Source organism: Myxocyprinus asiaticus, chromosome 6, assembly GCF_019703515.2.
Source record: "Myxocyprinus asiaticus isolate MX2 ecotype Aquarium Trade chromosome 6, UBuf_Myxa_2, whole genome shotgun sequence".
Taxonomy (NCBI): domain Eukaryota; kingdom Metazoa; phylum Chordata; class Actinopteri; order Cypriniformes; family Catostomidae; genus Myxocyprinus; species Myxocyprinus asiaticus.
In genome coordinates this window covers 28,882,173-28,899,149 of record NC_059349.1, presented here as the reverse complement: position 1 = coordinate 28,899,149, position 16,977 = coordinate 28,882,173, and the positions used below count along the sequence as shown (strand labels likewise).

At 38.2% G+C, this 16,977-nt stretch overlaps 1 protein-coding gene across 2 annotated transcripts in view; it reads right to left on the bottom strand.

Moving 5' to 3' along the window:
- Positions 1-16,977, bottom strand: part of LOC127442356 (cadherin-7-like) — a 115,038-nt gene that overhangs the window by 28,668 nt on the left and 69,393 nt on the right. For both annotated transcript variants that reach the window (XM_051700315.1, XM_051700316.1), the window contains 2 exons: positions 4,147-4,264; positions 3,711-3,962 (listed from right to left, as the gene is read on the bottom strand). In XM_051700315.1, the coding sequence (XP_051556275.1) occupies positions 3,711-3,962; positions 4,147-4,264 (370 nt within the window). The remainder of the gene's footprint in view (positions 1-3,710; positions 3,963-4,146; positions 4,265-16,977) is intronic.

Sequence of the window (16,977 nt, the reverse complement as noted above, 5' to 3'; positions counted from 1 at the left end):
CGCTGTGAATTCCCTTGGTAGCCAGAATGGTCGACACAGAAGCATGACAAATTCCAGATCAGGAGAGCAGAAAGACTTGATAGAATGTACGTTCCTCTGATCACACCAGGATTTGTTGATCATAAAACATACACCGCCACCTCTGCTTTTACCTGAGAGGTCTTACGCTCTGTCCGCTCGGTGCACGGAGAGCCCAGCGGGTTCGATGGCTGATTCTGGAATCTCCGCAGACATCCAAGTTTCTGTTAGGCAGATAATGCAGCAGTCCCTCGTCTCTTGTTGGAAAGAGATCCACGCTCTCAGCTCGCAGAGCTTGTTGTCCAGAGACTGAACATTTGCCAGTAGAATACTGGGTAGCGGGGGTCAATTTGCGCAACGTCTTACTCTGATGAGATCGGCGGCTCTGTTTCCCCTTTTCCTTCTGCGTTTCCGCGGCCGGGCTGCCCAGACAAAGGGCTCCGCTGGCATGTTTGTAAACAGCGGGTCGGCATTGAGGAATTTGAAGTCCGGTTTATGGTGTGTAATTGCAGAACCAATGTCCAAAAGTGTTTGTCTGTCTTAGACAATAAGGCAGACAACATCCAAGACAAAACAACATAAGAATTGTAAACAAAACAAACAAAAAACTACAATGTTGTGTCGGAGCTCGCAACGCAGCAGCCATACTCGGCGCCATCTTGAGTCCAATATAAGCGGTATAAGCAGCTGCTTAGGGCCCCCGAGCCACCAGGGGGCCCCACAAAGCAAGGTCATTTTTTTTTTTTAAATAGTTATTTATTGTTATTTATAGTCATTTATTGTTTATTTGTGTAGTTATTTATTGTTCATTTTTATTTTATTTTTTTTATTTTATTTTTTTTTGCATTTTGCATTTTGTGTAATTTATATATTCCAATTTTAAGTTAATATATTCAAATTCGTTGAAGACTGTATTGTAGTGTCATTCTTGGGTGGGATTGGATCTGGGAGAGGGTGGGCCTCCAAGTAGAATTAGCTTAGGCCTCCATATGCTCAGAAATGGCCCTGATATTTAGTTATATGCTGATATAACTAAATATTGTATTATTCATCCCCTTGTTTTCGGCTCTCAGTTATACAAAGTTTTTAAAGACCTTGCATTCTGTTCCATTCAGCTGCACTCCATCTAACAGCTTGAAAGGAAGAACTCGCATGGTGTGTGTGTGCTTCCACAGTGTGTAAAGCGCTGTCTCTGACCCGGACAGTAAATCACGGTGTGCTGTGTTGGAGCTTGTTGCTGTGAAGATTCTATCCGCAAGGTACCACCGAAACTCATAATATACTCAATCTCAAAATTAAAAATAAGGCCCCTTTTTTAAATGTTTGTGTATAGTTGTCACTGAATTTCGAATTTAGGCAGCTCACTAGGTTTTGGAACAGAAAAATGCACTCTCCTTTTCTCGACTCTGTCCAGTGCAGTTGCATAAGAATCTGTTGAATCTTAGAGACGTTTAATGTACGGTACTGCATCTTGTGTGAGAGGAGAGTAGGTTCCTTAGGGAACGTGAAATTAAAACATATTGCACTCGGTTTCACCAGGGTGTATTATTTCACATCTACAGTTTAGTATACATAGATGTAATAGCACCAAGGAGGCAGAAAGAGATTTCTTTGTTACTAATTTTTTCATCTGCGCACACTAAAGACAAGGATAGTCAAACCAAAAAAATGACTGGGGCTCAGCTCAAAATGTTTGTACACATACAAATTCCCATCTTGTCACAATAACAGGATTCTTTTAAGACAGAGGCAACAGCTGTCAAAAAACAGGGCTGTGACAGTGTCTATGGACAGATCTACACACCGCCGGCCCAGCCAGAGAGACAACCTATCAATGGTATAATCAAGAAATCAATCCAACCATCAGGACTGAATTCACTCCCTCTCTGCAGTTTTCAGGTCAACAAATCAGCACAAAGACACACCAGTCAACCAATCAGACCAAGTGAATGGTACATATTGGGTAGAGGTCATTCATCAAACAATCAGCTAATAAGGCTTAAAATGTAGTAATCAGACACACCAGCAGCCTCCCAGGAGAGGGTAAACAAGTCAATTGTGGCCAAGCAGACCTCTCAGTGCACACCGCGTCCCACCTGTTAGAGCTGTCATGCCAGCATTTATAAAGTAACGGCAAGCCAACTGTGCGTGAAATGTCAGTATGGGGGAGGTGGAAATTCAATGAAGCTCTTTAAAAATGGTTCGAAATGGTTTAAAAATGGAGAACAATAACATGGATTGAACAAGTGTTCTTTGACTGGATGTTCAGAAAGCACTAAGTTGTATTTAAATGCTGGCTCTGAAACAGAATTCAATCCATTCGCTTGGTCTTATTAAGGACAACCTGAAATCAAATTGGACTTCATACATGTCCTTGGCATTATTGCACATAATTCATCACTGCACATTATTCTAAAGAAAAATGGTTTTCGTAATCTTTAACCAAAATGCAATGATTTTCTCCAGTTATAAAACAACACTTATTTTTCTTACTGATGTAATTAAGATTGTGTGTATATAAAAGTCAACTATCCTCCATCCAGTCAAATCCAAGATGAACATAATCAAGTCCCACTCTATTCCCTACTAAATATTGTGCTTCACTCATAAAACTGTCACATTAGTTATGAATGTCATTTCATGTTGTTTTAATAGTAAAAAGAGTTGTTGAGACAGCAAACAAAGCACAGCACTTTCAATTTCAGATTAAGTTAGTTTCATTAAACTGGCATATTAAAAGAGTTGGCGAATAACAAACTAAAAGTAGCAATGCTACTATCTTAATGGCATTTTTCAGTAGCGTGACAGTAGCTTTGCTGTTCTGAAAATAGAGATGCTGCTTTTTCCAATAAGTAACAGTGTAGCATGACAAAACACTAAATTGCTATTTTTTTTTGTCACAATGTATTGTGTCCGCAGCTTTACAGCCAGGTAAACTGAGGTTATAATCAAACACGCTCACTGAAAATATCCCTTCTCTCTCTAATATGAAGCATTGGGATGTCTAATTTATTTTAGCGAATCTATTTGTTTTGATTGGTCATTTAAATGAACCCATTAAAAAAAAAAATATAATCCCTCCAACTTCTTTTTTTGTAGCAATATACAAAGTAATATAATATTTATTACGATAAATGTACAGAATAATATCATATTTAGCAGGGCCATTTCTAACTATTAGCGGTATAAGCGGCTGCTTAGGGCCTCTGAGCCACCAGGGGACCCCACAAAGCAAGGTCGTTTTTTTTTTAATTATTATTATCTTTTTAAAATATTTATATATTGTTATTTATAGTCATTTATTGTTAATTTGTGTAGTTATTTATTGTTAATTTTTTGTATTATTTATTTTTTATTTATTGTTATGCATTTTGTGTAATTTATATATTCCAATTTTAAGTTAATATATTCAAATTCATTGAAGACTGTATTATAGTGTCATCCTTGGGTGGGCTTGGATCCGGGAGAGGGTGGGCCTCCAAGTAGGAATTAGCTTAGGCCCTCCATATGCTCAGGAATGGCCCTGATATTTAGTTATATGCTGATATAACTAAATATTGTATTATTCATCCCCTTGTTTTCGGCTCTCAGTTATACAAAGTTTAGTGCTTGGTGAACTACAATTTCAAAGTAGCTTCCCCAACACTGCTTATTAACCATTGCGTTGTGTGCTGATGAGGGTTAACTCCTACCAAGCAAGGTGATGATACAGGCCAGGATAGCAATGAGAGCTCCGGTGCTGAGTCCAGCTGACAGCATGAAGGCTTCAGTGCCGCATGACTGTGGAGTCCCTACAGAGTCACAGTCACACACTCTTATAGACAGTGTGTTAGTGCTGCTAAGGGCAGGGGTGCCGCTGTCCACTATCAACACAGGCAGTTGATACATAGCTTGTTCCCTCCTCTGAAAACCACTCCGCTTAGTCAGGATAGAAGCGGTATTGTCTGGAGAGAAAGAGAGATCTCTATGACTTATGTGGTAGATGATTTCAGGTAAAACTGTGAAAATATGTAAAATGACTCCAATAAATAGATTAAAGAATGACAGCTATGCTTTATCTTATTAGGAAATATAGCTGAGTTTCAAGCCTTTGCTTTTAAATCTTGCTCTCTTAATTAAATCACGTACCTTTATTGTCTCTGAGGGTGAAGTTCATGTTTCCAGCTGTCTCTGCAGTGAGAGAGAAGAAGAAGCGATGTCCGCTCAGCGGTTCATCTTTATCCACTGCACTTATGGTTTCAATGACCTGAGACAGTGTCAGGAAGGAATAAAAAAAAGAAAGATGAATACAGGTGTTATTACCTAACCTAGTCTCAGAGATATATGTTAAAATAACAAAATGTTTGCAAACTTAGTTTTATGTGCTGCTTTTGCTGCAGTTTCCTGGTGAAATTAACACTACAGGTCCTTTCAAACAAATCATGGGTAATATGGCTGATTATGACTTTATAAACACTTATCTTTTGCTCTATTACTTACACACTGCAATGTTATTATAAAACACTTTTACTATAACGTATCATTTGAAAAATGACTTAATTTAACACTCGTATTACAGACACTTACATTTACAGACTTATTCCAATGGACTCGAAGACCCAGCCTCAAGCCTAGCAAAGGATGCTCGAAATGAAAGTGAAAGTGAAGCAAAAGTGCCATAGAAGCGACACAATATGACCTGGGTGCTTCAGTATATGTGCTTTTCATGTCGAATTTGCTTTAAAAAACTATCAGTTAGGTTTAGGCGTTGGTTAAGGGTAAGGATGTCTGTTTTTTCATCTCTCATTTACCTTTTAAGACACTATTGGTTAGGTTTGGGTTACATTTTTAGGTTAGGGAGGTACGTTTTACTCATTAAAACATCCATCTAATATTCACCTTAAAAACCTAGTCTGATTACAACATCATTTCAGTTGCTTTTGGCACCCCCGTAGGACATTTCACTGGGAAACTGCAGCCAAATGTGTAATGAAGCACGTAAGTTTGGTTTGCAAAAACGTTGTCATGGTCACTAGAGGTCTGCAACCCGACCCGGGCCCGATGGGACCTGAGAACCTGACGGGTTTCGGGCTGGGTTCGGGTCAGTTTTTCAAGTAGGACTTCGGGTTTGTAATTAATGACAAAATAAACAGGCCTACCGAACTTGTTTTGCGCATGCGCTCTCACTCACAGACATGCGCAAGCAGACGAGTTAGGGGCCATTCACACCAAATGTGTTTTTGCGCACGTCTGTTCTGTTTTCCCATTGTTTTCCAATGTAAACACATGCTGGACGAATGTCTTTAACTGTTGCGCATGTCTCACCGTTTCTTCAGCGTCTCACGCAGGACCGGCACTGTTTAAACACCATGTAAAGTTAAAAATGCATGTCGAGACACCTGCACTCTGTTTCATTCTTTCCACTGCATCTAGATTGTTTTTAGCGCAGGTGTCACAAAGATGCAACATTCTAAACAAGTTCAGGCACTAAAGAGGGGACTGTTGCATTATTTCATATTATTCCAGATTGTTCTGCACCAAGTGAAGTTTCAGCAAATAAAGGTAAGTCAATGCTTTTTTCCATTCTGCTCTAGTGTACTGAGGGTCTGCCGTGCCTTGTTATGTTTACTGTTTCAATACTGTTCCGAATGTTGCCTACTGTATATGCTTACATAAAATATAGCCTATTGCAATAGTACTTGCTAGGAAAAGAAATAAAAAATATAGTGAACGATTTTTGGTTCAGGCTTATAATCTGACAGTATCGTTAAGGCCGTGTAGGGTCACACGGTCTCGGGGATGGGTCGGGTTCAGGTTTAATTTTAAGGCCCGTACAGACTTCTAATTGTCACATTAATTTCATTAGACCAGGCTGTTATTACCTCACTCCAGACAACACCATCCACAGATCTTGTGCTCAAAAAAAAAAAAAAAAAAAACTGTGTAGCAGTGGATATTTCATAGTATTGGTAATCCTGTATATTTTACACAAAAATTAAGCAATATTACACAAGCAAGAGTGCCATTGTACTGAATATCAGCACAGCTGTGATTCGGCCATAGATACCAGGCAAGAGTAATTTACATTTCCAAAAGATTGCCACAATCTGAGGTCCAATTTGAGGACTGGAACTAACTTTTGTATAATATAGAACAAACATTGGTTATTAACTGAATTCAAGGTGGTGATCTTGGAGGGAAATGTACACATTTCACAATGTCAAATTTTACATTAAGTCTGAATCGTGCTGCAAACAACATCAGGAGGATAGACTAAGTCAGTGCTATCTGTGATAGACAACGCTTATACGGCATCTAGGGATTTAGCAAAGTAGAGGGCCATCAAAGATTAGCTGGACCGAAACCCCCAAAGTGCGGCAAAGTGCTACGTTTTAGAGATGAATATCAGGGTGACCCATCAGGTGGTACGCTAAAAAGATTCTCCTGACACACTGTTGTGGCCTAATCTGTGGGCTTTGGTTGGGTTAAATACTGTGTGCACAGCTCTTCCCTTGTATCAGACTGCAGTCAGCACAAACTCAATCTGCTTGAAAATCTCCTAAAACCCCATGCACAGGCCAAGCAGCAGAGCCACAGCTAACAGACTCTGTATATCTGTATATATATTTTCTTCATTCACTGGAGGAGTGTGACCTTGTGCTAAACAAGAGCTTTAATTCTCCACTCAGTTATTTTATTTAACGCCACCCACCACTTACGCTAAGTGATTATTTGGCAATGGGGAACTATGAAGGATTTATTTTTTATCTGTAAATATTTCTGAAATCGTAAAATGCTATGCTATTAAAAACTCTGCCGCCTAAATGACACACACAGTGCAGGATGTTCCCACCGCACTGAGCGCTGCATGATTACAGTAAACTGTGACAAAATTAATTACAGATAGTCCATTAAGCAAAGTGTATTGATAAAATCAGTGAGGCAATGGGTTCATTTAAAATGAATAAGAACTCTTTTCCAAGGCAGAGTCCCTAAAGTTTTAAACAAAACAGGATTTTGCATTTACCGACCAAGGAGTTGTGGAGAAGCCAGCCACATTTAGTGTATTAACCCTCATACCCCCAAACCATTTTAATAACTCAAAAAAACAGCTATATTCTATTGATGTATCAGGTTAAAGGATTAAGTAATCCAAAATGGCACTGTCCTATGGCGACATGGTGTTGCTCTATTCACTGTTTTGTGTGGTGATGTCTTGTTTTTGGTTAGATTATGTGGGGGGTATGATGTTGTATAGCAGATTGGAGTTACTGCATATTTGGGACGATATGATTGAACTGCAGCCCAAACTACACTTTTACTCCGAGGATTTTGTTATCAACCACGTGGGTACTGCCAGCGGAGATGCTAGTGTTCAACGTGATAGAGCGCCACAAGCGAGGAAGAGAGGGAGAAGAGCCGGTACTTTGGTTCGGATCAGAAAACGGAAACATCGCTCCCCGCTGCCGAGTATTTTACTCTCCAATGTCCGTTCTCTAGTCAATAAACAAGATGAACTGACTCTTCTGTTAAGTAACAGACAGGATATGGCTAACTGCTCAGTACTGTGTTTTACCGAGACCTAGCTGAATAATAGTGTACCGGACTCAGCATTACATCAGGCGGGATTCTCTCTGTTCCGTGCGGATCGTACTTCAAGCTCACTGAAGAGTAAAGGTGGAGGCGTGTGTTTCTATGTGAATCAACAAAGGGGCACGGACATAAACGTAATCTCAACAGCATGTTCTACCAACTTGGAGCTACTTACCATCAAGTGCAGTGCTTTTTACTTGCCTAGAGATTTCACCTCTATTATTTTGCTTGCGGTATATATTCCACCTCAAGCAGGAGCTACTGATTCAGCTCAACAGTTGGCTGCACATATCACGCAGATAGAAAATTTACATCCAGACTCGACACTATTGATTCTTGGTGACTTTAATCATGTTGACATGAGAAAGTCCATGCCAAGATTCAAACAACAGATTAAAGTTGCCACAAAACTTAATAAGACTCTTGATCAATGTTATAGTGTACTTTCAAATGCCTATCTTGCTGTATCTTGGGCCCCTCTGGGGCAATCAGATCATAACGTGATTTTTTTCATTACTGTCTATCGCTAGAAATTCAAATGTATTAGACCGATCATTAAAAATGTCAAGAAATGGTCTCCTGATGCAACAGAGATGTCAATGGACTGCTTAGAGATCACTGATTGGTCTGTTTTCAAGGAGTCATGCCACGATCTAGATGAGTATACATCTGTGGTTACCTCCTATATAAACTTTTCTGAGATGGTGTGTGTCCCTTCCAAGATTGTTACTATATACAACAACAATAAGCCATGGTTCAACAAAGAGATAAAAAGCCTATGGAGACATAAGCACAAGGCATTCCTGAGTGGAGACAAAGAACTGTATAAAATCATTAAGGGTGACTTTGGAAGAGCTCAAAAAGGCAAAAAGTGACTACAAGTGTAAGCTGGAAAATAAACTGAAGACCAAAGACACTTATGGTGTATGGAAAGGTCTGCAGCAGATCACAGGTTATAAGACTACAGCACCAGTTATTTCGGATAGCTTGTCATTGCCTGATGATCTCAATATGATCTATTGCCAATTTGCCAATACAACCGGTGGCACAGCAGGTCGGCTAAAACTGCCCATCAGGCCCGGTCTCATGACTCCCCCCTTTAAAATAGAAGAATATGAAGTCAGGAATCTATTGCGAAGACAGAACAGCAGGAAAGCAGCAGGCCCAGACTTCATATCAGCTGCAACCATAAAATGATGTGCTTACTCCCTTGCCCCAGTATTCACTGACATTTTTAACTGGTCGCTAAAAATTTGCAGAGTTCCAGCATGTTTTAAAGCGGCTATCATCATCCCGGTGCCAAAAAAGCCTACCATAAGCTGCCTAGACGACTACAGACCAGTAGACTTAACTTCTGTTGTCATGAAAATTTTTGAGCGATTGGTACTCAGACATTGAATCACTTCAGTCTGTCTGGACACCTACCAATTTGCTTATAAGGCTAACAGGTCTGTGGACGATACTGTGGCACTGTGTCTTCATTCTATCTTGCAACATCTAGAAGCTCCGGGCTCCTATGCGAGGGCTCTCTTTGTGGTTTTGATAAGTTAGGGCAATTGGGGGTTCATCACTCCCTTGCCCTTTGGATTCTGAACTTCCTGCAAAACAGATCACAAGTAGTGAAAATTTCTCGAGTTCAGTGTCTATAACTATGGGTACTCCCCAAGGCTGTGTCCTGTCATCTTTAGTATATTCTATGTACACTAATGACTGTATCTCACACTGTGATGCTGTTAAAATTTTCAAGTTTGCAGATGACACAACATTGATCGGTCTTATAACAGATAATAATGAACCAGATTACAGGAGGGAGGCGTCTACACTGATTGAATGGTGTTGTACACATCATTTCAAGTTGAATGTCTTAAAAACAAAGGAAATGGTATTTGATTTCTGGCAGTGACAAAATGCTGTTCTGCCATTAACCATCAGTGGCCAGGATATTGAAAATGTACTTCAAGTTCCTGGGAATCTCTATCTCTGCATCTCTGAAATGGGATGATAACCTAACAGGCATTATCAAAAAAGCCCATCAAAGACTTTTCTTTTTAAGACAGCTGAAAAAGTTTGGTGTATCAAAAGACGGTATGTCCAATTTTTATAGAGCTGTGATAGAAAGCATATTAACTTTCTCTATCACAGTGTGGTTTGGCAACTCCACAGCTCAGCAGAGAAGGCAGATCGGTGGCATAGTACGATCTGCCTCAAAAGTTATTGTAATGATCTTCCTGCCATTTCTGATATTTATGTGTCACATATGCAAATTAAAGGAATGAAAATCCCACACATCCTGCTAAGTGCCTGTTAACTCCTCTACCTTCAGGTAGACGCCTCAGGGCAATTAAAGCTAAGTCCACACACTTCCTAAATAGTACTTACTGTTTGGATTGTTCATATTCTTAATTCTTCCAGGACTCACACATCTGTACCTTATACCATACAATGATGGGCTGTTTTCTTACGTTGTACCCAGTGGTGCATGATGTTGATTTGCTGTTGCACTTATGATGATATTCTCTTTTTTTTCTTTTTTTTTTTTTTCTCTTTATTGTATGTTATTATTGTTGTGAGCTCACCGGGAAAAATTCCAGACAACTATGTTGTTTGGCAATAAAGTATTGATTGATTGATTGATTATTCCAGGTTCAATAAAAGTTAAGCTCAATCAACAGCATTTGTGGCATAATATAGATTACCACAAAAATAAATTTCGACTTGCCCAACCTCTTCTTTAAAAAAAACAAATATCTTGGTTACAGTGAGGCACTTACAATGAAAGTGAATGCGACCAATCCATAAACATAAAAATACCCACTGTTTCAAAAGTATAGCAACAATACATTACTAATATGCACGCTAACTTGATTTTAGTGTGATAAAATTACTAACTATCCTTTTCGGTGTAACGTTATAGTCAGGGTTTTTTGTGGTAATCAACATTATGCCACAAATGCTGTTGACTGAGCTTAACTTGTACTGAACCCGGAATATTCCGGGCATGTTTCATGACTTTTCCTAACGTTAATAAGAACTTATTGCTTATTGCTCAAAATGACCCCAAACAGAAACAATGTTTCTACAATTTATATTTCTGAAAGTGCATGCATAATTTCTGATAAAATAGAGGTTTAAAGCTTCAAAAATATATGTGTACTAGGTTTTGATTAGGTGAGAGGAACATATTTGTCAGGGTTTCTACAAGCAGCAAGGATTTAAATGCTGAAGTAAACAAAACGTTTATTTTAAGGGCAAAAACAAAACAAAAAAATTAAAATAAAAGAACCACAAAGGGCACAATGCAGTCCAGGGAGCTGGTGGTAAATAGGAGCTAACTGGTGGATGCCAGGGATAGGAGGAAGGCTGATCAGGTAACTGATGCAGCAGTAAGGCAACCAGATAAGGCAGGTCAGTTATCGAGACCACCAGGCAGGACGGGTGAGGGAAGCCTCATAGGCCGCGTGGGTGTGAGTCAGCTAGGGCACAAGAGTGAGGCACTGCAGCATGTAAAATTGGCTGGAGGGCAAAGAATCTCTCTCAAGAGAGTAAAGGGGAAATTTCACAGTAGTGAGACTGCCTGTGGAGAGTCAGCAGTCACATGCACTCTAAAGCACCGGTCTGTCAGCCCATCACTGCTGACCATGTCTCTGAGGCAAGGCAGAATATAGATGACCTTAAAGAGATAAAAACAAACAAACAAACAAAAAACAAAAAACTAAAAACATGGGAAAACACTCACTCCTCATAATATAATCGGCTAAATCACCTGTAACAAATCATCTGGCTCATTTACAGACTGCAGCTTCCATTCATATTAAGGTTCTATTAAATTCAAAAAGTGGTATTAAGAACAAAAGGGAAACAAAAGGCACAGAGGAAAGGGCTGTGAGCTGGAAACGGAAGGTGAAGATATGCGTTTGGTGTGACCCCATTACAGGCACTTGTCAGATGGGGATCAGGGGACCTCTTTCAACAAGCCATATATTTTAGACTCGGATGCAATGATTGGGAAATTTCCCTCAATCTCATATCATCCCATTCCATCACATATCACCCATATCTTTGGCAGTTGAGTACAGTTGAAGTCAGAAGTTTACATACATGTATAAAGTATGTTTACACGAAGTCAAGTATAAACACCATGGGACCATGCAGCCATCATACTGCTCAGGAAGAAGACGCATTCTATTTCCTAGAGATGAACATAGTTTGGTGTGAAAAGTGCAAACCAATACCAGAACAACAGCAAAGGACCTTGTGAAGATGCTGGTGGAAACAGGTAGACAAGTATCTACAGTATATCCACAGTAAAATGAGTCATATATCAATATAACCTGAAATGTTGCTCAGCCACTGCTCCAAAACTGCCATAAAAAAGCCAGACTACAGTTTGCAAGTGCACATGGGGACAAAGATCTTACTTTTTGGAGAAATGTCCTCTGGTCTACTAAAACAAAAATTTAACTGTTTGGCCATAATGACCATCGTTATGTTTGGAGGAAAAAGGGTGAGGTTTGCAAGCCGAAGAACACCATCACAACCATGAAGCATAGGGGTGGCAGCATCATGTTGTGGGAGTTCTTTGCTGCCGAAGGGACTGGTGCACTTCACAAAATAGATGGCATCATGAGGAAGGAAAATTATGTGGATACATTGAAGCAACATCTCAAGACCAGGAAGTTAAAGCTTGGTCGCAAATGGGTCTTCCAAATGGACAATGACCCCAAGCATACCTCCAAAGTTGTGGCAAAATGGCTTAAGGACATCAAAGTCAAGGTATTGGAGTGGCCATCACAAAGCCCTGACCTCAATCCGATAGAAATTTTGTGGGCAGAACTGAAAAAGCATGTGCGAGCAAAGGATGCCTAAAAACCTGACTCAGTTACACCAGTTCTGTCTGGAGGAATGGGCCAAAATTCTAGCAACTTATTGTGAGAAGCTTGTGGAAGGCTACCCAAAATGTTTGACCCAAGTTAAACAATTTAAAGGCAATGTTACCAAATACTAACAAAGTGTATGTAAACTTCTGACCCACTGGGAATGTGATGAAAGAAATAAAAGCTGAAATAAATAATTATCTCTACTATTATTCTGACATTTCACATTCTTAAAATAAAGTAGTTATCCTAACTGACCTAAAACAGAGAATGTTTTCTATGATTAAATGTCATAAATTGTGAAAAACTGAGTTTAAATGTATTTGGCTAAAGTGTATGTAAACTTCTGACTTCAACTGTATAAAGGAAATTATCATTAGTAAAGTGTTATTATCGTTAACGAAAACGAAAACTATATGAAACATTTTCGTTAACCGAAAAAAAAAAAATATATATATATATATATATATATATATATATATATATATATATAAACATAAATGGAAAAAAATACATTTTCATGATTCAAAAACTAACTGAAATAAAATACAAATGACCAAAAATAAATAAATAAATAATAATAATAATAATAATAATAATAATAATAATAATATATAGTATATTATAAAATTTGAAACCTTTAAAACCCACCTTTATTAAACATGAAAATGCCATTAGATAGAAATAGCACTAGATGGCTGTGAGAAATTTAATTAAACATATTTTAATGATATCAAAAACATTCAATATACTGTAAAACTAAAACTAACAATTGAAAGTAAACACTAATGAAAATGAAACTAAGAGCTCTATTTTTTTTTTGTTTAATTTTTTCGTGTTTCATTAAATTAATTTAATTTTTCAAAATCAAAATTGACCGGTAGAAGTGAAGTGCATTCTGATACAATCTCTGTTAATACTAGCCTTGATTTGTCAGTAGATGAAAATTATTAATAATACTTATTTTCTCTATAATTTAACGGAGCATAAATTCAAATCCTGATTAGAACCACATTTTCCATGCGACATTCAACAAAGACGCAGTTAATGCTCAAAAGAGTCCATATTTCTATTCTTCTAATTTATTACAAACAGTCTTTGTTTATATCGCTGGTGCTTGACAGGGAATAGACTATATAATAGGACACAAACGGTGGCGGAGAAGGACCTCAGAATTAAATTGCACTTGACCCAGCGCTCTGGGTGTGTAATTTCACCAAACCCACTTGCGCCTAGACTAGAAATACCAAATCTTTCTGGCCATGCCCACTGACTTTGCATGTATGACTTATGGCATTGCGATGCTCTTAGTGCTAGCACTCTTAAAATAGGGTGCTAAATTGAAAAGACAAGATTAATAAAATAGAAAAAAACTACAGTACATTAACCCTTTAATAGTCACAACAAGAAATACTGAAAGGAAAAAAAAAATTCTTAAAAAACCTTCTTGTACTGAGTGGCTTTGGTTATCACTGGTCAGGTTCTGGTATTTTTTGTTTGTTGCACTTTTAATCTGCTACCAAACTATGGTCTACAAATCAGTTGAGAAAAAATTACAATAACCCTGGTAGGTAAAAAGCTTGGTTCTGAACAGGTTTCCCAGGCAACTATGTGCAACAATTCATTCTTTCTCCAGGCAATTCTGAGGAGTTCATTCAAATTCAAGAGCTCTATACAGTCTCTTTCAGAGGGGCCAGGTTCTTGATGGCGCAGGTGTGAAGCTCTAAATATACAAATGTGCAGATGAGGCAATATGAAAACAAGGAAGTGGCGATACACTCGTAGATAACAATGTAAGAGCAGGCACACACGTTTGCTGGAAAAGAGCCTTTTTTGCCTCAGACACAAATAGGCAAACAGCGACTATTTTGCAAGGCACTGAAGTGACAAAGAACGTAAAAGTGTCATCACTGTTTGTTGATGATATTGCATCTCGAGGCATACATTACTTTTAATCACAATTCCTTATCTAACAGCTCTCGAAACAGCTCATTCAAAGGTTTTGACTTTCAGATTTGGCCTCATGGCACTTCAGGATGTCTGAGAGCGTCCGTTTCGCAGGTACAGAGGTTTAAGGGCTGCGATAAGGACAGAGTCATCGTGGTAAGAATCACAAGAGATATCTGTGTTATCGAGAATGCCATTTGACTATCACTGCCGCATCACTCAAGAAGTCCCATGGTTAAAGATTTTTTCACTGGGAAAACTAAAATGATTATGAAAACATACTGGAGCTTTCAACTCTATTAAAAAAAGCAGCGGCCAATCCACTGTTCCTGTGAGTGATGGCAAAGCAATTTAGCTTATTATATTAGAGAGAGCTCTGAAAGCTAGGAGTGACAGAAGCCTGGGATGTCCAAAACACATACAGAATGGTCTTCTGGTACTTCAGTAATACATTTCAAGGCTGAGATTATAGCATTTGTGAAGAAAGCCCACCAGCACCTTTTCACTTAGGCAAAACAAACATGATTCTCTGTAACTTAGGGACACAGGCAGGCCAGGCCTAATTGTAATGGCTCAGACAATGATGCCACTACAGGGGATTGTATCTTTCGCTCAGTGGACCCTGTAGCCTTGTTTTTTTCTCTCTCTGTTGAGAGCTCTTGTGGGAGAGATTGTTTTATTAAGAAAAAGGAAAACATCTTTCATTATCCCTTCATTGCTCCCAGAATTACTGATTAGATCAAGTCAGTTTCTGATACACTAATAATAACATTGTAACATAATGACTAGGAATTTCAAACGCCTCTGCCAATGCACAACTATTAATTCTCCACTAAATACAAATGGGCTGTCAAACATGTAAATTAACTGATAACAGTTACTAAGCAGGGTTTCAGCTACTGCACATCAGATTAAATCTAATTTTAGACAGTACATTGTAAAAAGTGCTAACCTGCAATTGCTACCTTAAAGAGAAATTTCTACCTGATCCAACCCTTAAATGAGTTTTGTTGGTGTAATTTAATGTATTCAGGATGATTCACTACTTTCCACTGGTGAAAGTTTCTGTGCTCTTCTGGAAGTAGAAGACCTTGTAATAGTCTATAATTTCCAAAATGTCTGCCTTCATATTGTGATGCACATGTCTTTTTGCTGTGAAATCTTTGCAGATTTTGATGAAGTAAAAAAACAATAATGTGTATATTGTTATTGATATTTTAAAATGAGTCTTTGCTGAATTAAAGTAACTTCAATTTCGTACATTGTTTTATTAAAAAATCAATTTACATTACAAGCTATTATGATGGAATTTTTCCAAAACCTCCTGAGAACCAGCAACAAAAAGGTTTTACAAATTCACTTTTTAAAATGTCAGTATAGTGTTTGGTGAATAAAAAGTATATGATAATAATAATTGTATATATATATATATATATATATATATATATATATATATATATATATATATATATATATATATATATATATATATATATAAAACAGTTGAAGTCAGAAACTTTTAAACTAATTTTTTAACCACTCCTCAGATTTCATATTAGCAAACTATAGTTTTGGCAAGTCATTTAGGACATCTACTTTGTGCATGACACAAGTCATTTTTCCAACAATTGTTTAATGACAGATTGTTTCACTTTTAATTGACTATATCACAATTCCAGTGGGTCAGAAGTTTACATACACTAAGTTAACTGTGCCTTTAAGCAGCTTGGAAAATTCCAGAAAATTATGTCAGGCCTTTAGATAATTAGCAAATTAGCTTCTGACAGGAGGTGTACTGAATTGGAGGTGTACCCGTGGATGTATTTTAAGACCAACCTTCAAACTCAGTGCCACTTTGCTTAACATCATGGAAAAATCTAAAGAAATCAGCCAAGACCTCAGAAAAACAATACAAATAAATTGTGGACCTCTACAAGTCTGGTTCATCCTTGGGAGCAATTTCCAAATACCTGAAGGTACCACGTTCATCTGTTCAAACAATAGTACGCAAGTATAAACACCATGGGACCATGCAGCCATCATACCGCTCAGGAAGGAGATGCATTCTGTCTCCTAGAGATTAACGTAGTTTAGTACAAAAAGTGCAAATCAATTCCAGAACAACAGCAAAGGACCTTGTGAAGATTCTGGAGGAAACAGGTAGACAAGTATCTATATCCACAGTAAAACAAGTCCTATATCGACATAACCTAAAAGGCTGCTCAGCAAGGAAGAAGCCATTGCTCCAAAACCACCATAAAAAAGCCAGACTACAGTTTGCAAGATCTTACTTTTTGGAGAAATGTCCTCTGGTCTAATGAAACAAAAATTTTACTGTTAGGCCATAATGACCATAGTTATGTTTAAAGTTAGGAAAAAGGGTGAGGCTTGCAAGCCGAAGAACACCATCCCAACGGTGAAGCATGGGAGTGGCAGCATCATTTTGCTGCAGGAGGGACTGGTACACTTCACAAAATAGATGGCATCATGAGGAAGGAAAATTATGTGGATATATTGAAGCAACATCTCATGACATCAGCCAGGAAGTTAAAGCTCGGTGGCAAAT